This window comes from Herpailurus yagouaroundi, unplaced genomic scaffold (genome assembly GCF_014898765.1).
Source record: "Herpailurus yagouaroundi ecotype Mexico unplaced genomic scaffold, PumYag 191, whole genome shotgun sequence".
Lineage (NCBI taxonomy): Eukaryota > Metazoa > Chordata > Mammalia > Carnivora > Felidae > Herpailurus > Herpailurus yagouaroundi.
The window spans coordinates 2,200,456-2,221,863 of NW_024412422.1; the positions used below are offsets into that span (position 1 = coordinate 2,200,456).

At 47.9% G+C, this 21,408-nt stretch overlaps 1 protein-coding gene across 5 annotated transcripts in view; it reads right to left on the reverse strand.

The window, feature by feature from the left end:
* The window catches only part of UBE3B (ubiquitin protein ligase E3B), a 51,166-nt gene extending 34,938 nt beyond the window's left edge, over nucleotides 1-16,228 (reverse strand). Inside the window, exons 1-10 of one of the 5 annotated variants that reach the window (XM_040443611.1) lie at nucleotides 16,073-16,228; nucleotides 12,634-12,738; nucleotides 11,158-11,339; nucleotides 10,889-11,009; nucleotides 9,246-9,305; nucleotides 8,721-8,825; nucleotides 6,704-6,800; nucleotides 5,330-5,415; nucleotides 4,339-4,421; nucleotides 233-338 (exon numbers count right to left, since the gene is read on the reverse strand). In XM_040443611.1, the coding sequence (XP_040299545.1) occupies nucleotides 233-338; nucleotides 4,339-4,421; nucleotides 5,330-5,415; nucleotides 6,704-6,800; nucleotides 8,721-8,825; nucleotides 9,246-9,305; nucleotides 10,889-11,009; nucleotides 11,158-11,318 (819 nt within the window). In that variant the 5' untranslated portion in view covers nucleotides 11,319-11,339; nucleotides 12,634-12,738; nucleotides 16,073-16,228. The other 4 variants (XM_040443612.1, XM_040443614.1, XM_040443610.1 and 1 more) reach the window with 4 other exon arrangements.
* Nucleotides 16,229-21,408: the final 5,180 nt, after the last annotated feature.

Consider the following 21,408-nt stretch of genomic DNA (forward strand, 5'->3'; position numbering starts at 1 on the left):
GAACTTGGTCGCCTGCACATCAACACCTAGATGCCCAACATGCTCTCAATGGCCAGGAAGGAAATGAACAAAGATGAGGACCTGGCTCTCTCGGCCGCTAACAAGGCCGCTAACAGCTCCTGCCTTAGTAGAAGCGTCGGGAGAAGAGGTGGGAATGAAGGGAGAAAACATTTTACTCTCGAAGAAGAATGGCAAAAATGGACTGGGGGTGGGGAACCAGAGAGCCACTTACCTCAGGGGTCACTGTGCTGAGGTGAGTCACGAGAGCAGGCACAGACATGATGTGGATGAGGAATGGCCGAAGCAGACTGTCTGAAAATTGTGCAGCAATCACAGGGCTAGACACAGACAGATCGCCTTATTCACATGGGTTTGCATGTTGCCCCGGGACCAAAGAACCACTCTGCCAACGCCCCCAACTCCCTTGAAACTACGCCTCACAGGACGTCTAGGAAAACTCAAGGCTGAAAACGGGGACATCCGGTCTCAAAAGATCACACGTACGTACTAGATGCTCGGTTTCCCTTGGTGCCCTGTTACGTACACCTCTGCATGAGGTCATCAAAAACCTCCCTTAGGGGTGCCTGGGGGGCTCAGTCAGTTAAGCATCTGACTCTCGGTTTCAGCTCAGGTCACGACCTCATGGTTCGTGAATTCGAGCCCTGTGTCGGGCTCCGTGCCGACAGCACACAGCCTGCTTGGGATTCTCTCTCCCCCTCCTTTTCTCTGTCCCTCCCCCACTCTTTCTCTCTCAAAATAAATCAACTCTAAAAAACAAAACAAAACACTTCCTTTAGCCTCGCAGTTGTTGCACCTGAGCCCCCTTGGGGGACAAATTCTGCAGACGTCCTGCTAGGTCTCAGGATGTGGCCTTATGTGTGGCCTCAGCGTTTGGCATGGCAGGGGAGGATGGTAAAGGAGACGTTCGCTGCACAGTCCCCACCAGTACAGAGTTCACGCTGCAACCAGGGAGCTGGACAGGCACAAGGGAAAAAAACAGAAACCGAGTCTGGGCAAAACGGGGGCCTGGGGAATGAATGGAACAAGGCAAGTTTGAGAAGGTTCCACGTGCCATGGATTCAATATATGTTGCTCTTGGAATACAAAATTGTGCCCAATATGTGAGACAAGAATAAAGAACGAGGAGTAGAGAGTATGGGCTCTGAGGTCAGGATAGCCTGGGTTCAACTCCTGGCCCTGTCACTCCCTGCTGTGTGACCAGGGCCCTGCTCATGCCTTAACCTCTCTGGGCCTTAACTTCCTCATTTATAAAACTAAGATTAGAGAATGTGGTGAGGAGTCAGTTAACGTGGGTGTAAATCTTAAAACAATTGTGTGGCCCATGAATGTTGGCTATTTGCATCATAGGATTTAGTGATCACGTCTGAACCTAACGTTTATGATTTTACAGACTTTCAACAGTATATCCTACTGTGACAAAACCACTAGGTATTTTGTTTTAAAAGGTCCTGGCCATGTTCAATTACATTCAAATACTCAGAGGGGGAAAAGGACACTACTTAAGGAAAAGGCTTCAGAGCCGCCTGGCCTTCAGAGTGAGCCAACGGACTCTAACGACTCTAACGTACAGAGTGAAAAAATCTAAATGATGGAGGCTACCACATTCTTAAAGGAGAAGGAACATGACGGAATGGCTGGATGTGACCCTCTCGGTGAATCACTCTTGAATTACAACACTCTGGGCGGGGGAGGGACGTTGGAACGGAAGGGAAGACTTCTGTTCTCAGGAGACGGAGGAGGGCAGCAGAGCGGCCCTGTGCCCTGGAGCTCGGGCACCTGCGTGTCAACGATTCCCTGCCTCTGACAAGAGGGGAGAGTGGGCGAGGCTGGAACGAACTGCTCCAGAAAGTGACTCAGAGAGAGCAGATGCAGGACACCTGCTGCTGGAAAACCTGTTTGCACCTATGTCTTAGGACTCATTAAATACGACTCCTCTCAGAGTCTGAAAGGAAGGTGTGTTTGTTTACTAGATGATCTGGTCTACTTCTGTAACTAATTACAGCATCACTGGCAGACCCCTGCTCCTCTCTCGTAAGGATCTCGCTTCTAGAAATGGGCTGTCCAACGCAGTGGCCAGTAGTCACGTGTGGCTCCCGACCACTTAAAATGTGGTTAGTTCAGATGCAGGTAGGCTTTAAGGGTAAAATACACACCAGGCTTTGAAGACTCAGTATGAAAAGAAATAAATTATTAATTTTTTTAAATGTTTATTATTTCTTTTTGAGAGACAGAGTGCAAGCGGGGGAGGGGCAGAGAGAGAGAGGGAGACCCAGAATCTGAAGCAGCTCCAGGCTCCGAGCTGTTAGCACAGAGCCCGATGCGGGGCTCAAACCCACCAACGGTGAGTTCGTGACCTGAGCCGAAGTCAGACACTTAACTGACTGAGCCACCCAGGTGCCCCAAGTTAATTTTAACTAAAATAAAGAATTTAAAAGACTGACTACATGTAGAAATGATTATATTTTGGATATATCGATTTAAATAATTTCCCCTTATTTCTGGTCTTTTTAAATGTGGTTCTCATTACAGAGAAGGCTGCTCTAGACCAGCCTTGTCCAACAGAACTTTCCGTGATGGTGGAAATGTTTCTTCTTTGTGTGGTCCAATAAGGCTGTCACTGCTCAGTCACACGTAGTCCCGAAGCACCTGAAACGTGGCTAATGCAACCGAGGAACTGAATTCTTTTTTTGTTTTTAATTTTAATTTTAGTTTCAGTTTTAAAGAGAGGGAGAGAGAGAGAATGTGAGTGGGGGGCAGAGGGAGAGAGAGAACCTTAAGCAGGCTCCACACCCAGCATGGAGCCAGATGCAGAGCTCGATCCCATGACTCTGGGATCATGACCTGAGCAGAAATCAAGAGTCAGATGCTCAACCAACTGAGCCACCCAGACGCTGCAAGGAACTGAATTCTTAATTTTAATATATGTCTATTTAAACCCCAGGTGGCTAATGGTTAGTGGAAAGCACAGTCTAGACCAGGAGTGGCAAAAATGGCTCACAGGCCAAATTCTGCCCCTTGCCTATTTTTGCAAATACAGTTTTGTTCAAACATGGCCATTCTCCTCTGTGTACGTATCATCTATAGGTGCTTTGTGCCACACCAGCAGGGTGGTTGTGACCGACACTGCATGGACCACAGAACCGAAAATACGTATTAGCGGGCCCCTTGCAGAAAAAGTTTACCAACCAATCTCTAGACCATCGTTTGCTAACTGGTATTCCACAGGAAAGGAGTCCATGGGACACCAATAGACACGTTCCACCAGTGAAAACTTAGGTGGGGGTATTCAGATGTTTGGGTATTCAGATGTTCAGATATGTTTGGGCTGGCACCGGATTAAACAGGCCCAAAGGTTCTTAGACCTTAGGACTTGTCAAGAGCTCTCTGCAGTAAAGTGCCCTGTGGATTAGCAAAGGGGGGCAGGGCAGGGAGCTTTACGTCACTGGTTTGACCATAACACTCCCCCTGCCCAAAGTTATTATTATCTTGGGGATTAAGATGATCAAGTTATCATATTAACATCTCCCCCAAGTCTGTGCTCCTCTCAACAGTTTAAGAATGTTCTGGACCTAGTCACAGACACAGCTTTGTGCACTTGGTAATTCTCAGAATTGCAGGCATAATTTCTATATGGAAGTACTTAGCTTATGTATTTTGTATCTCCAATCTAAGTGAAGGCAAACAGCACAACCTCCCTGAGCCTCCAGATTCTAACATTTTATTGTATTTTATTTATTTATTTAAGTTTATTTATTTATTTTTGAGAGAGACAAAGACAGTGTGAGTGGGGGAGGGGCAGAGAGAGAGAGACAGACAGACACTGAGAGAATCCCAAGCAGGCTTTGCACCATCAGCACAGAGCCCAATGTGGGGTTTGAACTCACTAACCTGTGAGATCACGACCTGAGCTGGAACCATTAGTTGGATGCTTAACTGACTGAGCCACCCAGGCGGCCCAGATTTTAACATTTTAAACCTGGGCTCACAACACTACTCCCTTCACCCTCTACTCTGCCTTTCGCCGGGCCTCTTCCAGCTCAAGGGGTTCTCTATCTTATCAATTAAAAAGCTCAAAAGGAAAAATGCTTGGGTCTTGGGTCCTTGGCACAATGAAAGCAATTTGCTTTGAAAAGCTTCCTTCAAATTGCGATGCAAAAAATTCAGGGGCACAGACAGAAGAGCTGCCACAGATGCACCCTGTCTGTGAACAGAACAGAACAGGCAAGCCCCCACACGTAACATGAGGAACAGGAGGAAGGGAAAGCGAGAGGAGGAAGTTTCCGGAAGCACGCCAGCCCCTCAGCTGGAGTTACTTACCGCAGTGCGAGAGAAAAGGTCGCAGTTAAAGTGCTTTTGGACAGACAAGGCCGGGGTCTTGCCAGGCCACGGGTTAACAGCATCTGAAAAAGAACATTTTAACTGGTCAGGGGCCGATGCCAACCTACAGTCACTTGTACGTAAAAAAGCAGCACAGAAGTAAAATGAATGCTTCAGATAAAAAAAAAAAAACAACAAAAAAACCTGTATTTAGAATGTTTTCTAAAAGTGAAGGGAGAGCAAAGTAAAGGGTATCTCCTTCATTATACCACTGTCTCTCTAAATATTGTGTTTAAATTTTTAAAATAAGAAACAGCCAAAAAAGTTTACAGCCAATAAAAAGACTACCACCCTTAAAATTTCATATGTATGCTACTCCTACATTCTGGCATCCAGTAGAAGATTCCTCACAGAGACGTGCTGCTGACGGCACCACCTTCGGCCGTCACACCGCCTCCCAGGGTTCATGTGAGAAGAGGAAACCCGATCAGGAAGGAGCCCATCTCAGTGCTGGGCAGAAGGAAGGGTTCAATCAATGCTACTTCTAAACCCGAGAATTCCAAACCGCTTTTAAACAGCGATTAGAGTTCCGGCATTTATTTCCCCGGGTGTGTGAGCCGGCACAACAGGGGTGGTGTGGACAGAAGGGTGTTTGAGGACACAGCAAGAAAGCTAACTCCAGACTTCACCCAAGAAGGAACCCGAGGGAATCAAATCCTGAGGCCTCCCCTCTCGACTTTAAGTGTCAGCGGCTGGGTCATTTCTGCAGCCAAAGATGTAGCACAACGAAGGGACCCCAGTGCCACCGTCCTCCCTCGACACAGACCACAAGCGACTCAAGGTGGGGGAAGGGACAGGACGCTGAGCATTAAACTCCTCCTGCAAAAAGGCTTCTGTGAAGAGGGCACCAGGTAATGCCAAAATCAGCTGTGAAAATTCAAGTTCAGGTACCGAAGAGAGAGGTCACGTGTTCGGGGACGCACTCACAAACCTGCAGCACAGGATAGAATCCATGCTGGTTGAGATGTCCCATTATATTTGCACAGATGTGGTTCATGGCTGGTCGAAGACTCTCCCCTGAATGAAGAAAGACGTGTGAGAGAAAAGGCACTGGCCTGACCGTGAACTGTTTATAGCACACCCCAGGCCCGAGGCCGTCATTTTGGTGGCTTGTTTTCTTACTCCCCTTCAGCCTGGTATCAGGCACAGGGAGAGGATGAACTCCAGAATCCACTCTCCTGGAAGGTCCAGCTCAAGTGTCACCTCTTAGGTGATGGGTCCTATGATCTCCCTCAGCCAGAAGTAATGTCCCCAGCCTCTGAGCACCTGTCGCACCTTTCCTAATTCCCTCCGAGGGCCTAGCACCGTTTGCTCTCTGTGGCCACCGCCTCTCCCCGCTGGGAGACAGACACCCTGGAACTCAAGGCCAGAACTCCCCAAGATTTAAATGATCCCCCCCCCCCCCCCACAGCCCACGCCTTAAAATAACCCCTCTTTTCTGGCCAGGAGCCTTTGCACATAGTTGCCTCTGTTCTCAAAGTCCTCCCCCTTGGCTCTGCGAACCCCAACTCTCCCTCCAGCTGTTCACTCAGACATCACTTTGGCGGGAGAGCCTGAGTCCCAGACACAGGGAGGCAGGGCCTCCCGGATCCGCTCAACGTTCTTGTTTCTCCGTAGTCTTCCTTCCGAGCGCTACGTTTCACACGGTCGTCATGACATGCGTGTGTTCACGTGTAAGTCCTTCCTATATTCGCATATAGTCACAGGTATGGGACTTCCCTTTAGCGTCTATCTCCCTCACCAGACTCTCCAGTTCTGTGAAGGGCGGGCAGGCACACGGCAGTCTTTGGCACCTGAAGCCCGAGGGCAGCGGCCTTCTCTGTATCTCCAGTGCCCGCACAGCACGTGGCATGGAGAAGGCCATTTGCAGAGCGGATGGACAAAGTGAACGGACAAAACACGGAAGGCTCAGTACGGCATCTGAGGGAGGAGGCAGCTTCATGATGCAAATCTTATGGACAAAATAGAATTATTTGCTGCCCAATGATTGTGACACGAATGACAAGGCTTGAGTGAATATCATCACTTGGAGACTGAGGTGCTATGGGAGTTTTAAAAAATGAGCTCAGGGGGACTGTGCCTTTAAACGTAAATTCAAAGGAGAGATTAGAACACACAATCCTGAATGTATTCTGGATATTACAATGCTATCTGATGGAAACGTCAAGGGCATCTTCATTGGTATGCTTTCAGGGCCCCCCCTGAGGCTTATGGCAGTGAAAATGCTTCTTAAAAAGGAGAAAAGGTCCCCAAGGTCTCTATGCAAATGCTACTTGGGAAAGATTTTGAAGCCAGTCCCACAGACCTTTTCCGCGGAGGATTTTCCATGTTGAAGTGTCTGTGAAGGTGACAAGCATCGTGAGGTACAGCGTGATGAGTCTGGAGTCCTGTAAGATTTCAGGCTGGAAACAACAGAGACTGAGATGAAGTCATACGTCCGACAGCGGAGCAGCCACTCACAACCTGCCTGGATGCACTCTGCCACCAATCGGCGAGTCAGGACCGTCCGAGTTTATTCTTTTACTCTCGGGGAATGACCACTTTGGGAGTTCAGGGACAGGGATTCTGGCACACGAATCCTCGAGCACGGAATCCGAAATACTCTCGGGAATGGAGAATGAGAATTCTTGGGAAGCAAGCTGACTGGAGCTGGCCTGCTGTGTACATGGATGGATGGATGTACGGACATACGTTCACTGGAGCAGCAGAGTAGAAATGCAATTGAACGTGACGGGGACTCTGGGCTCAGACTCCCTGCTTGACCACTGGCTAGGTGTGTGAGTTAGGGCAAGCTGCTTACCCTCTCTGTCCCCCAGTTCCTCAGCTGTTGACTATGGGTGGTAACATTGCTTTCTTCATAGGGTTGTGTTAAAAATGAACGGATTAATGTAGACAAAGCACCAAGAACAGGGCCTGACACACAGGTAACTCTATGTAATACTGATTATCATAATCATAATTCATGCTTGCTGCCAGGTCAAGGCCAGGAGAGTCAATCACAAGTGCCCTGAGAGAGATGGCTAGAGATATGGGGGCTCTGGGGACATCTGCTCCATCGCTCAGCTCCCACTTGAGTCAAGCCTCTGCCCCTGAAACCTCTCTTCCAATGTGCGAGGTGAAAATGTCCACTGTTTGCAACCACTCACACCCCTGCCCACCTTCTCATAACACAAGGGTGGGCACAGGACCAGAAGGGCCAGTGGCAGTACCTTCCCCCCTCTTGCCACTGTGACCAGTTTGAGGTTGCGACCAGGACAACACTGGGCCTTTACTGTCCTCTCTGATTCCTAAACTAGTGGGAGAGGCCTCCCTTTTCTCTTTGGTCAAGATAAAGTGAGGATGTGAGGCCAGTACTACTGTGATTACAACAGGAGAGAACAAAGCGATTCCAAAAGGGAGCAGAGAGGAGAGAAAGGGATGAGGGAGAATCCTAGAAGCTCCTGGCTCTGGTCATCCCTGGCTGCCACATTACAGAGAATATTCTATAAAAAATATTCTCGGGGCACCTGGATGGCTTGGTCAGTTGAGCATCCAACTTCGGCTCAGGTCACAATCTCATGGTTCAGTTTGTGAGTTCAAGCCCCATGCCGGTGTCTCTGCTGTCAGCACAGAACACATCTTAGATCCTCTGTCCCCCCAAAATAAATATTTAAAAAAATATTCTCCTTCTTGCTTAGCTTGTATGTATTAGGAGCTGCACATGTTGGATTTCTGCACTTGTTTAGTTAAAAATTTTTTTTTAATGTTTGTTTATTTTTGAGAGAAAGAGAGAGAGAGAGAGAGGCAGGCAGGGGAAGTAGGGGAAGCAGCAGAGAGAGAGAGGGAGACATAGAATCTGAAGCAGGCTCTAGGCTCTGAGCTGTCAGCACAGAGCCTGATGCGGGGCATGAAGTTATGAACCGCAAGATCATGACCTGAGCTGAAGTCAGACGTTTAACTGACGGAGCCACCCAGGTGCCCTGGGTTTCTGCACTTGTAACAAGAAGCCTGACTAGTATAATGTAAATGATAAATTATCTATTATTTCAAAAGAATAAAAAGAAAGGCAACAGATTTCTGGGTGTCAAGACTGTGGTGAGCATAAGCCAATGTTCAGAATGTTATATGTGAAAAGAAGGACTCATACTGATAACGGTATCTAGCTTGCTCTCTCCTAGAACAGGGGTGCTAATAATTCTTTACTAGAGTCTGATAAACTTCCAAAGAAATAACCTATGATGGAATCTTGAGGACTCTCAAGATATACTCTAAAGGCCTCCAATGAGAGGGAATATATTTACAATGAAAAGGATACATTTACAGGGGTCTTGTTCTGTTTTTACCTTGAGCTGCTCAAGAAACTCACAGCAACACCAAAGAATGTGTTTGATCTGTTTAATCCACAGGAGGGTGAGATCCTTGGAAAGAGCCAAGGACACATACCACACCTACAAGCAGGAGAAAGAGAAATGTAATGGGCAGAAACAGGGGCCAAATTACATATGTTCTAGCTACTGGGACAGGACAAGTTCACTAGGTCCAGCGCTGGGGAAGGCAGTGGGAATGATCAGGTGAATAAACAGGGAGTACGACTTATCTGAACACTAAACCCATAGATAAAATAGCCTAGTGAGGGAATTTACCATCCTAAGAGGTCAGAGGAGAACGCAGTCCTTGGATAATGAAAAGACTAAGAAAACCAGTTGCATTGCGGTAATGTTTTCAATTCATTACTTATTAGGCAGGTGTGTGTGTCCACGTATGCAAAGTCCGACCTAACAAAATCGTAACACTTAGCAGGAACTTTCAGAACCAAAGAGATCGGCCTGAGAGCTTGTGGGAGACTTCCCAGCCCCCGTCTTGCTTACCTTGGGTTCGTTCTCAGCATCCATGCTGCTCAGGATGCAGCGACACAACTTCTCAAATCTCTGCGAAGAGGAAGGATGGGGGTTACACGTTTCTGCAAGCCACATTGAAATGGGAAAGCAGCAAGCGTTCCGTGGGTACCTGGCACGTGCAGGACTCACATGACGCCAGATGACTCACGGATGTGATCATATTGAATTCCCCCTTATAGATGTGGAAACTGGGGATCAGAAAGGCCAACGTAAGGTTCTCAAATTGGTGGCCCACAGGCTGGAGGAGCCCTACACGTGGTTTCAGCCAGGGGTGCGTTTGGAAAAAACACAATCAACCCGGCAATCTGGGCCTGTGCTCCTGCAGGCTAGCAGCTGTTCCCTGGGTCGCGCTCTCCCGGTGGCCACTCTGTAAGCACCACAGACACGGACTTTTTCCCCACAACCTGTCACGCCATCATTTTTAACTTGAAATGCAAAAGGAAGGAGAGTGGAAACTGGAAACCACGTTACGCTGTCTATACCAGCCCTGGATCCACCCTTAAAAGTGCTATGGCCCCGGGCAGCCACCTCAGCATTCTGGACTAGTTTCCTCCGTTAACAGGGGTCACCTCACGGCACCTGCCTGTCCTCATCTTCCTGCCTGTGTAGTCCTGCCTCTCTCTGGGCTACATGTTCCGCAGGGTTAGAGACCCCGCCCATCTCATTTCCTTCTGGGGCCCCACTGCCTAGAAGAAACTCTGGCACAATGGGATGCTTAGCAGTAATGAACGTCTAACCCCTGGGAGCACAGAGGCCCTCCTCGATGGGACCGTCAGTACTATTACAGACAACTCGCTACTTCCTGGAATCGTTTCTAGGCTGATCATTCTAATCCCCAAAGTGCAACCAGCACGTTTCATTTGGTTTACAGGATTTAAAAGAAATTTCAAATTAGCTACCAATTTTTACAAATGAGAAAAACGAGTACAAGGATCACCAGCATCTCTCTTCAAAATTCACAGCAGTCCACCACCGGCTGGAGCCCAGGACTGGCCGCCCCCCTTCAGTGGCCATGCCACATACCCCATCAACTCCCTCTGATGTCATCATTCCCCATCACCACCACCTCCTGCCAGTTACTGATTATTATTTCTTTTTTGTTAATGTTTATTTATTTTTGAGAGAGCGAGCGAGCGAGCATGAGCAGGGGAGGGGCAGAGAGAGAGGGAAACACAGAACCCGAAGCAGGCTCCAGGCTCTGAGCTGTCAGCACAGCGCCCGATGCGGGGCTCAAACCCACGAACTGTGTGACCATGACCTGAGCCAAAGTTGGATGTTCAACCAACCTAGCCACCCTGGTGCCCCTACTTATTATAATTTGTTGTTTTCTCCTGTAAATGGCTTCTTCCACTCAGTTGCCCAACCTGCCTCACTCCTGTATGCATCTGAGTCGGAGTGCTTGTCATGGTCAATGTAAAAGAATTGTGACGATTCTCAGAAGCACTGGGTGTAATCCCCACAAACCACGTCCCAGAAAACAAAAAGGGCAGGATGTGGTGGTAACAGAATCTATCGTATAGCGTCACTATAAGGATTAAATGAATTATATTTGCAAAATACTTTCAAAAGACCTGGCAGATGGGTGAGCACAGTGTTCACTATTATTATTTTACCTCATTATCCTCTTTAATTCTGAACAAGAACAGCAGTTTCCTGGCAATCTTAAAAATACAAAGTGCGCTTCTTTTACTGGACTCCACGTCATCGGCTTTAAAAAACTCATCGATCTCTCTCCTAGGAGGGGAAGGAGGCGGAAAGACATTTTAAATTAGGAGCTCACAGCAGCTGGAAGGCTTTTCAAGAACTGTAGGAGAAAACACCATTTTTTCTTGCTATTAACTGGGGACAGGGGACAACGTGCTGAGGATTTCCCAGCACCCACCGGATCTCTCTCTGCAGTCGCCTCCGACACAGGAAACTGCGAACATGGGCCTGGATCTCGACGGCTGCCCGCTCCCGCTCCTTCTGCACCAGCCTTTCCTCCCGAGCCTGACGGGCTCTATCGATGAACCACGCTCTCGAGGTCTGAGAAACGGTGAACATGTTTGCAAGTTTGCACGAACCCTGCAAGGAAAACGGCGAGTGGCTGACGTAGATCATTGAGGAAGAACACACACAGGAAGGGGCTCGCGAGCCAAGGGCGGGCGGGCACGCACTCGGGCAGCAGCAGAGCTACTCAGGACCCTTCGGTTCCCTCCACAGCGGCTAATAGCTCTCCTGGCACAAGTCCCAACTTCCTATCGGCTCTTTTCATGCACCTCATCTAGACCAGCGGTGCTTTTCCCTGCATTAAATAATCACATCTTCTTAAGAGCACAGCATCTGCCACAGGGTGTGGGCTCTGTAATTGTTTAATAGATGAACAAAGCATGAACCGGTTCCATCCATAAAGCTCTAATTCAAACCAGGCATCCTCTAGGTCAAAGGTTCCTAGGTATTTGAATTTTCTGGAGCAGTCTAAAGCTGATCAGTCAAATTTATTTTGCAAAGTACAGGCTTGAAGGGAAAAAAAGTCGAACATAATTATTTACCGTCACCATTATTTCATTTCTCTGTTCACTAGACAAATATTTACTGGTATCTACTTTGTGCCCAGCACAAAATAAGCCCTTATTTTTTATTTTATTTTACTTTATTTTTTTGGAAAAAGAGCCATTTTAACGCTAAAAAACCAAACGTGTGAGTCCAAAATGCAAGACAATCTGTTAGGTTGAATATATTCGGTTTTATGGGTAACTTACCCGGCTGTCCTTACTGTTCCCATTCTGCCAAGGGCTGATAAGGACTTCGGAGCAGAATCTGTCCATCCACTGACTGGCATGTTTTGGACAGAGGGTCTAAACTGTCCATTACATTTTTATCTAAATCACCAATCACTATCTTTTCCCAAAGATGTGGCTTTGGCTATGCCTAGAGCACACAACATGGGTCCGTGGAGCCTCCCACGCTGAAATGATTTCTTTGGATGCTTGAAAACTTTGTCATTCTATCCCAACTATATAAGCAGGCAAGCCGACAAAATTATTCAAAGGGATGACTCAGAAATCCAGACTTCTGGAAAACAATCCCTTTACCATGTTACCTCCCTCAAAGCAGCGCCCACATGAAAAGATCATCAGGAATAAAAAGCTCATTCAAGGCTCTTTCCATGTCAACACACCGAGAGGCTTCTGTGGTCCCTTTTCAACACGGATTCGCATCTGTTAAACAACATGTGGGTCTCTCATCGGTAATTGTCAAAACAAATGAACAGAGCCCACCTGGTCATAGAAAGGCAGGAAAGAAGGCAGGGGAGAAGAAGGTAGCAGTCTTCTGAATCACTTGTTCTCTCTGCCCAGCAGCAGTCTGAATAGCTCACCTGAGGACCTGCCTGTGACACAGAAACGCCAGGTAATCATTAGTGATGTTGCACAGGACTCACTATGCCGAGGGCAGCTTCTCACTTCAGAGGAGCTTGTCCTTCCTGGCAGAAGCAGAAGGAAAAATCCAGATTCGGGGTTAAGTTTTACAGGCAGGGTATCATATATCTTCCGCACTGAATAAAAGTAATAAAAAGTGCCTCTGGTTTAAAACACTAGTATTCTCATTTTTACTTAATGTCTGATTTAATTTTTTAAACGTTTATCCATTTTTGAGAAACAGAGCATGAGCAGGGGAGGGACAGAGAGAGAGGGAGACACAGAATCCGAAGCAGGCTCCAGGTTCTGAGCTGTCAGCACAGGGCCTGATGCGGGGCTCGAACCCACGAACCGTGAGATCATGACCTGAGCTGAAGTGGGATGCTCAACCGACTGAGCCACCCAGGCATCCCTTCATGTTTAAATGTTATAGTGTACCTCCCCAGGCCTTCAGCTGAAAGGGAATAGATTGAAAATAACCCCAAAGAAGCTAATTGAAGCCGCACACACTTTATGGCACTAAGCACGAACAGAGGGGAATGGCATGTTAAGAAGCCATTGAAGGGGCACCTGGGTGGCGCAGTCGGTTGAGCCTCCGACTTCAGCCAGGTCACGATCTCGCGGTCCGTGAGTTCGAGCCCCGCGTCAGGCTCTGGGCTGATGGCTCAGAGCCTGGAGCCTGTTTCTGATTCTGTGTCTCCCTCTCTCTCTGCCCCTCCCCCGTTCATGCTCTGTCTCTCTCTGTCCCAAAAAAAAAAAAAAAAAAAAACGTTGAAAGAAGCCATTGAAAGTTATGTGTGGCATTTTTTTAATGAAAAACATTTATGCCTAAGAAATGAAAAACAACATGTAGACAGTGGTTGTTTGGAGGTGGAGGAATGATGGGAAGTTCTGCTTCCTGAACTAGTCTGTTTTCCAAATTCTCTGCAGAAAGCATGCAGTGAGGCAGCACAGCACTGTGAGAGGCACACAGCCTTTCGAGTCACAGCTGGAGCCTGTCTCTAGCTCTGCCATGCAGCCCCCACAGGGAGAGGTCTCAGACCCTTTCTGCCTTAATGAGACAATTTATGTCAAATACCTATCAAGGTGGCTGACAGATTACACAGTAAGTCTAAATGATGTATTCTTTGTACAGATGTGAGAATTTTTTTCTTAACTCTGCGGTATGGGCTCTCATCTGTCTAGTCACTAAGGGCCCTTACGTTCCTCCCCCATTAAATTTTGTCCTATCCCTGGGTGCACTAAGATTCACCAGTCCTGTCACTTGGGCTATGGCCCTGTTTAGATTGGTTAACAGCTTCAAGCTCCAGAGAGCTGCAGAAGACAGGGCCCAAGCCCTGAGCACAATGGTATGATTCTTCCTTAACAGGCAGAGAGTCCCTCATTTGGGGGGGGGGGGGAGGATGGGGAGGGGAAGGGGTGATGAAAAGAAGGAGCCTCTTCTCAATGGAAAAACAGGAGATAGCATATGCAAACTGACAAAGTACCTGAAAGGCTATCTCAAAACTTTCACTTCTCCCAAGCAGCCTCGCAGGATAAGATCTCTTCCTTGAGATTAGCATCCCCTCAGCAATGCTATATGCTGGTTTTGTTTACACCGTATAATAGTCTGTACTTGGCAGTTTTTCTAATTCCTTCTTATTCTCCTCTTCTATCTAAAATCTACCAGTTTATTAATCAAAACACATTATGAAGTCTTTTAAGTGTGTATTCGAAGTAACTGTAATGAAAGATTACACAAACTTTGACTTAATCAAAGAAAGAAAAGGCTGTGTATAGTAGGAAAAAACCTTGGATCATATTGAGTACCCTTGGTTCTTTTTAGTTCTCAGTCTACCTCATTTGGCCAAATTATTTATCCTCTCTAGGCCTCAGATTCCTTATCTGTAAATTGAGGATCATAGTGCCTACCTCCTAGGGGTGCTACAAGAATTAACTGAAATATTTACACTTCTTGTATCCCAATTTAGTCGTCAGGATGCTGTGATTAGGATTAAGTGGGAAAATACTAACAAGGAGTATCTGAAAGCAGATAGCATATAACTGGGCTTTACTGTAGCATCCAGACTCAAAACCAAAAAACCCCCCAAAAACAAACTTACAATCCAGTTAGGGGAAACAATGATATCGGTGGAAAAATTAGAAACCCAAGAGGTTGGGTTAACCAAAATTACTTAAAAAGCAAAAAGGAAAGTAAGTTGATTAAAGTACCCACTATGTGTCATGTCCCTTCTACATAAGAACAGCAACCCTGTGAGATCACTTAGTATCTCCCATAGTCCATGTTAGACTGCCAGTGATGGGCAGAGCCAAGATTTTAATACTAAGAGACAGGACTCAGACTCTACGTCTGTATTCCCATGATATCTGCTCAACATCAGTCTTCCCTGGATGAGGTCAATTTCCTGGAGAATTATGAAAGAGGCCAGAGAGTATCATCCAAAGGTGAAAGGCCAGAAATATCAACTGCTGAGCCCGACAGGATTTTCCCCCTCTGATGCCAACAGCTGGACAGGCAGGTGTGGTGACCATCACCATTTAAGGGCGGATCATGAATCAGGCAGTGTACAGATATTTACCCAGTCTGTCTTTTCAACAGCTCTATAAGGTCTCAAATGGTCCAATTTTGAAAGAACAGGCAATAGCACTTAGGCTATTAATAAGAACAGCTATCATTTATTGAAGGCTATTGCCTATCTAGGTGTGTGTTATCATCAATCCCACCTTCACACAGAGCAAATGAAACGTAGAGGGAACGTGACTTGTGAGAGGTCACTAGACTCCTGAATCTGAAGCCACGTCCAATTCCAAAGCAATTATTTAAAGTGAAACCGATAAGACCTGGAGACTGCCCCACTCATGGAACAGCAAAAACAAACAGCTGCACGTGCAAGGCTGTCCACAGGGCTAAGTTAGAGTCAAATTACGACCAAGTTTTTCTTTATTGAAATCATTAACACCAGCTGCCTCTACAGAGAGAGCTGAATGCCAGGTACCAAAACTTGTATTACAAAGCTCCCTCTGTGAAACGAGCTAATGACTCCGTTTTACAGAGGAAGAAACCGAGGCTCGGAGAGGTGAGGGAACTCACCCAAGGTCACACAGCGAGTATAGGATTTGAACTCCGGTTTGGGGGAGGGACTCCTGAGGCCCAGCATCTTTCCTCGGCATCAACAACAATAACAAACCTTTTTCACCCAGCATTAGCCTGTCTACAAAGGCCTATCGCCCCAGAGCTGAAAAGGGATGGAAACGGCTACGGAGAAACCCCCCGAGCACGAAAGTCAGCCCCCGGCACTCGCCCTCCGACTTGGGGAGGCAGGGACCCGGCCAAAGGGCCACCTCCTTCAAAGTCCCCCCACCACTCGGAAAACACACAACCCTGTTCCCACTCGCTACCCGTAGGCCGTAGACCTTTATCCGCTCGAGGCCCCCGCGCTCCGGGTCGGGGCCAAAGCTACCGCCGCCTCAGCTCAGTGCCCTCGAGCTCTGCCAGACCCGGGGCAGCGTCCGAGGCCCGACCGCCATCTTGCCCCGGGGTGTCCTAGCTCAGAGCTCCGCTGGGATGCAACGATCCAGCTTCAGGAAACGACAGTTCCGCAGAGCTTCTTTACCCGGGAAGAACAACCTCCCTGCATCTTGCCCTCCTTTCTGGAAGCTGAAAAAAAGTAGACCGTTCAAGGGCGGGATAAATTCCTGACCCAGACGAGGGGAGATGCAACCCATCCCAGAGGGGGAGGTTGGAAGGAACGCGAAAAACGTCTAGGCTTACGACGGACCCTTTGAGAAGTTGCCCTCTGCGGGGCGGAAGCAGGCTGCGGCAGCGGAAGTTCCCACCCCCGCCCCGCCTCTGCCCCCGGCTTGCGCGAGCTGGGTGTTTCCTGCCTCTTTCAGTCCGGGTTTGGAGACTCCGGCGTCCTCCGACTTTTCATGGTAGGGAGGGCGGTGCCCACTACCTGCGGGCTCTGGGCGGCCGAGAGAGCTCGGCCGAGGCTGAGTAGAGGGGGAAGGGGCCGAGGGGGGCGGTTGCGTTGTGGGCAGTCGCGAAAGGGGAGAGGCGGTTGGGGGATTGGAGGGGGGCGAGGCCGGGGGTGGGGGAAGGGCTCTGGTGGATAATTGTATGTGTGTGTTTGGGGGTGGGAGGGTCCCTGGCTGTTGGGGATCGGGAACGAGCATTTGGACTTGGGAGAGTAGATATGTGTGTGGGTGAGTTCGGTTGTCTGAGTCCTGAGTGCTCGTTGGGAGTGGGATTGGTTATCGTGAAGAGAACAAAGAGGGGTCGTCGAAGATGGACGTTGGAGTGGAAAACGAGGACGGGAGGGTGTTGCGAAGGAGAATGGTTAGGTTCTGAGAGAGCGACGTGGGCTTCTTTGGGGGCGGAGCGTTTGGGGTTTTGGAAATTGTGGCTGGAGCACCTGGGTGTCGGGGAAGGGGCGAAGGGGCTTCCAGGTGCTTCTGAACACGAGGGTTAGTGAAGCGGGTGAAAGAAGTCGAGGGAGCTGGAGGGGAGGGCAGATGTGCCTCCAGCGCCTGAAGGAATGCCAGGGGCCTGAGGTCAGGGTGCCTTCGCCACGGAGTCCAGCGCCTTTAACTGGCGCCTTGGTACCTATCTAGTCACTTCCGTTGGGACCCGAAGTGGCCACACCTAAGGAGCTGGGAATGGATGTCAGTCACCCAGCTGTGCGAAAGTTTCTGTTTGCATGTGATCTTTCAAGGGTCTGTTCCTCAAATAGCTCTTTGGCCTTGGCTGGGAATGACTAAAGTCCAGCTAGCTTTTACTTCTTTGCTTGGTCTTTAACTGGAAAATGCAGTCTTTAAAGAAGATAAGTTTCAAGGACCCTGCTGAAGAAGATTTAGCCATTCTGTATCTAACTTTACTCCATTTTATGCAAAATAAGGACTACCTGAAGGGGGAAAGGCATTAATTAAACCAGTGGTTCTCAAACTGGTCTCTAGACCAGTAGCAGCAGCAGCAGCATCACCTGGGAACTTGCTAGGAATGGCCAAAATTTCAAGCCCTACCACTGACTACTGAATCAGTGTGGGGGGTTGGGCCCACCAATCTGTTTTAACAAGCCCTACCGGAGATTAGTGATTTCTTGATTTGGACTATGTAACGAAAGGGGCCTGAGTCAGAGGACACGTATAGTTCTGATTATTAATCTTCTCCCCCCAGAACTGGGGTTGGTGATCATCTCTTCCTCACTAGATCCTTGAGAGAAATCGGTTTCTGTGACACACAAAGGAGGAGAATGTAATTCGGCACAACGCTTGGAAATAGCAGTAGCTGCCCTATAAGCAAGTTTTGGATGCAAAATAATGCTGCAGTTATCGGGCCGCCTTAATTTAGTTTGGTGGAAATGGAACAGCAGACTTTCTTGAGTTGTAGCAATGCCTTTAGTTTGGGGGAAATTTTATAATTAGCCTCAAGACAGTGACTTGAGATCAAGCTGGTTAAAGGAACCCCTTAGCCCTGTGGCTCTTAGCTCGGGCCGCACGTTAGAATTACCCGAAGAGCTTCTTAAATACTGCTGAGCTGCCCTTCCTCTACTCTGATTAATTGGCCTGGGGTGAAGCCCAGGCACGGTGCACCCAGGTGACTGTAGTACAGCCAGGGGCTGGGACCTCTTAAGGAAGCTTGAAGGGACAGAAGGGAAACAATGCCAAGGACCAGGTGCCAAGTACTTTAGCATTACCTGAAGGTTATTATGAAGATTATGCCCTTCACTTCATTTTACAACTTAGGAAACTGAGAGTCAAAAGGCTGGTCTCAACCTCACACCGGAAGTGGTGGAACAGAGCCTGTAGCCTAGGTTCCTCAGACTTTTGATCAAACTTTCCACGTGCCCGTTTCCCCCAGCATACACACACAGGGGACACAGTTCCACAGAGAACTGCGGAGAAAACATCCAAGGGTCAGGGAGTTGGTGCCTTTTTTCCTATTGTACTTGTCTGGGGGGCCTCTTTTCAAGCCAACACTTTTCCCCCTTGGGCTGATTTTTATTTTCTAAGCACATATACAGTTACTTCCTGTCTTTGGCTCCGAAGCTGTGAGATTGGGGCCGGCTTTTGCTTATGATGCTTTGGTTTATTTTCACATGTGGTCAGAATTCACTGGGCCAATAGAACAGGAGGTTGGGGAGCTTCTCCAAGGTGATGAAGTTAATACAGACTAGTTAAGGCATACAGAACTATTTCAAGCAGTGGGTTGTAGTCTTAGCTGCACATTGGAAATACCTAGGGGAGTTAAAAAAAAAAATTCTGTTGCCCAGGCCACGCCCCAGACCAGTTACATCAGAATTTACATGGATAGGACCCTGCTGGGTTTTTTTTTGTTTTGTTTTGTTTTGTTTTGTTTTGGAGTGGAGAGCCAGTGTTCAGAATCCGCCACAGGAGACTTAGGGGAGGTGGGAAAGAGAGAAGCCTTGACTTCCCTAATTGGGTTCAACTTTTCTGATGGAATACAATTGGTAACCAGTACCTCAAATATGAATTCCATCTTCGTTTCTCACAACCACTTTTGCTGTCTCCTGCCCCACCCTCCCCAACCTCATTAATGATGGAATCAAATCTTTGAAACAAGGGAAAAAGCAGGATCCCAGGAGCAATGGCTGGGGAGTCTTCGGTAGAGAGGTTTGCCGTGAGAGGCTTTTTGTCTGCTGCTTTGTGTCCTTAGCTCGGTGCAGTGTGGGCTCAGGGACCAGAACACAGAACCATTTAGCTAAGGGCCTTTCCTAGTACTGAGGTGACTGACCTTTGGAAGGGTGGGCTCCAGGAAGGTTTGGAGCTTTTTTTCCCCGTCTATTCTGGAGTCTCAAGGCTAGATCAGGATGGTTTCTGCCTTTATCTCTTAGTGATTCAGGTGGGTGTCCGTAGAAATGGGCATTGTCTTCAGAGAAGATCATTTGAGACTTTGAGAGCATTTTGAAATAATCATAGTGTGAGTCTTTGGCGTTTGAGTATTTGCTCTGAGCCAGAGACCGTGCTGAGTGCTCTCTGGCATCCCTCACAGCAATCCTGGAGGGAGACACTGCCCTTGTCCCTGTTTCATAGATGGAACTAGACTCCAGTGACTCGCCCACAACTGATCAGTGGCGGGGCTGGGTGCTCAAATTCAGGCGTGATGTCCAAACCCAAGCCCTTAGCCACACATTGCCTCCCATCTATTTTCAAAGCTTTCTTTTTTAATTCGTAAAGAAGTGGGGGGGGAGGGGGCTCCTCAATTTACATGTTGTAGCTGTATATATTTCAAGCATGAATGTTGATAAAATCATGGGCTCAAGGCCAGACAGGACTTGCCCATGTCCTTTACTTGCTCTGTCACTGACCCACCGCCAGTACCAACGCATTTTGGGAAGTGACTGAACTTCTCTGGGATGTGGTATCCAAATCTACAAGGTGGAAATAATGATAGTTGTCTTCCAGCATTGTTTAGATTTTAAATGGTTGTATGTGGTGGTAGAGATGAAAACTGGTATCTTCTGGGAGGGAGGAGTGGGAAAAGGCATAGAGGGGCTTTCTGGAACCATGAAAATGTTGTCTGTCTGGATCCGAGTAGTGGCTATACAGATGCATATATTGGCCCAAATGCATCAAACTGTGCACTTCAAGTATGCTTTATGGTGTGAAAATTATCTTTGAAAAGGTATCGGAACGTAGAAGTACACTGCAGTCTGCAGTATACTTAGACTTTTTTTGTCTGTTTCACAGTAGGTGCCTTACAGAATGCCAGATCATTTCCCAAAACACTTATTTTTGTGTAAATTACATCTAAAAGGGTACTTTAAAAAGTATTTCAATTTTGGGCAATTTTCCCTAACTGCCCCCCAGCCTTGCCCCCAAACCCCACAACTAGAAGCCTTCATTCCCCCCACTCCCCGCCGTAGGTCTTTAAAGTTTTTAGAAACTCTTTATTCTCATCAGCTACTTCTATCATCCCATGGACAAGAGTTTTTCTGGGAAGAATGGTTGGTGATAACCATTAGTGTGGGGTTTCTGGGGACTGATTTCAAAGGAAAGCTGGAGGGGAGGGGTCCCACAGAGACCCCAGGTGAGTTAAGCTTGAGGTTCTGAAAACGTGCCTTCTTATGATATATTCACCTGATGATGCAGGAATGCTTCTGGAGAAAACACTTTTCTCTCCAGAAGCCCGTTCTTCCTGTCATTCTGCAGGGCCCTGACATGAGTCCTCCAGTGGGTGATTTCCAGGCCATTCTTCTGGGGGGATGGGGGTCGAGAGGGTTGGTCATTGCCTGTGCTATTACCGATTGATGGACAATGGGTTGCCCCTCATTAGTCCCTTCTCCTGTTGAAAAATAACATTTGTATTTTACCCATCATACATGTAATCCATGTTAATTGTGGGAGATCCAGAAAAGATAGAAAGGCATAAAGAATTTTAAGAAATCCTTTTTCAGGATCAGGGTATAGTTTTTTTATTTTATTTTATTTTATTTTATTTTATTTTATTTTAGGGACAGAGAGAGACAGAGCATGAACGGGGGAGGGGCAGAGAGAGAGGGAGACACAGAATCGGAAACAGGCTCCAGGCTCTGAGCCATCAGCCCAGAGCCCGACGCGGGGCTCGAACTCACGGGCCGCGAGATCGTGACCTGGCTGAAGTCGGACGCTTAACCAACTGCGCCACCCAGGCGCCCCTGGGGTATAGTTTTTTAAAGTTTTGTGCTGTCGGGGCGCCTGGGTGGCGCAGTCGGTTAAGCGTCCGACTTCAGCCA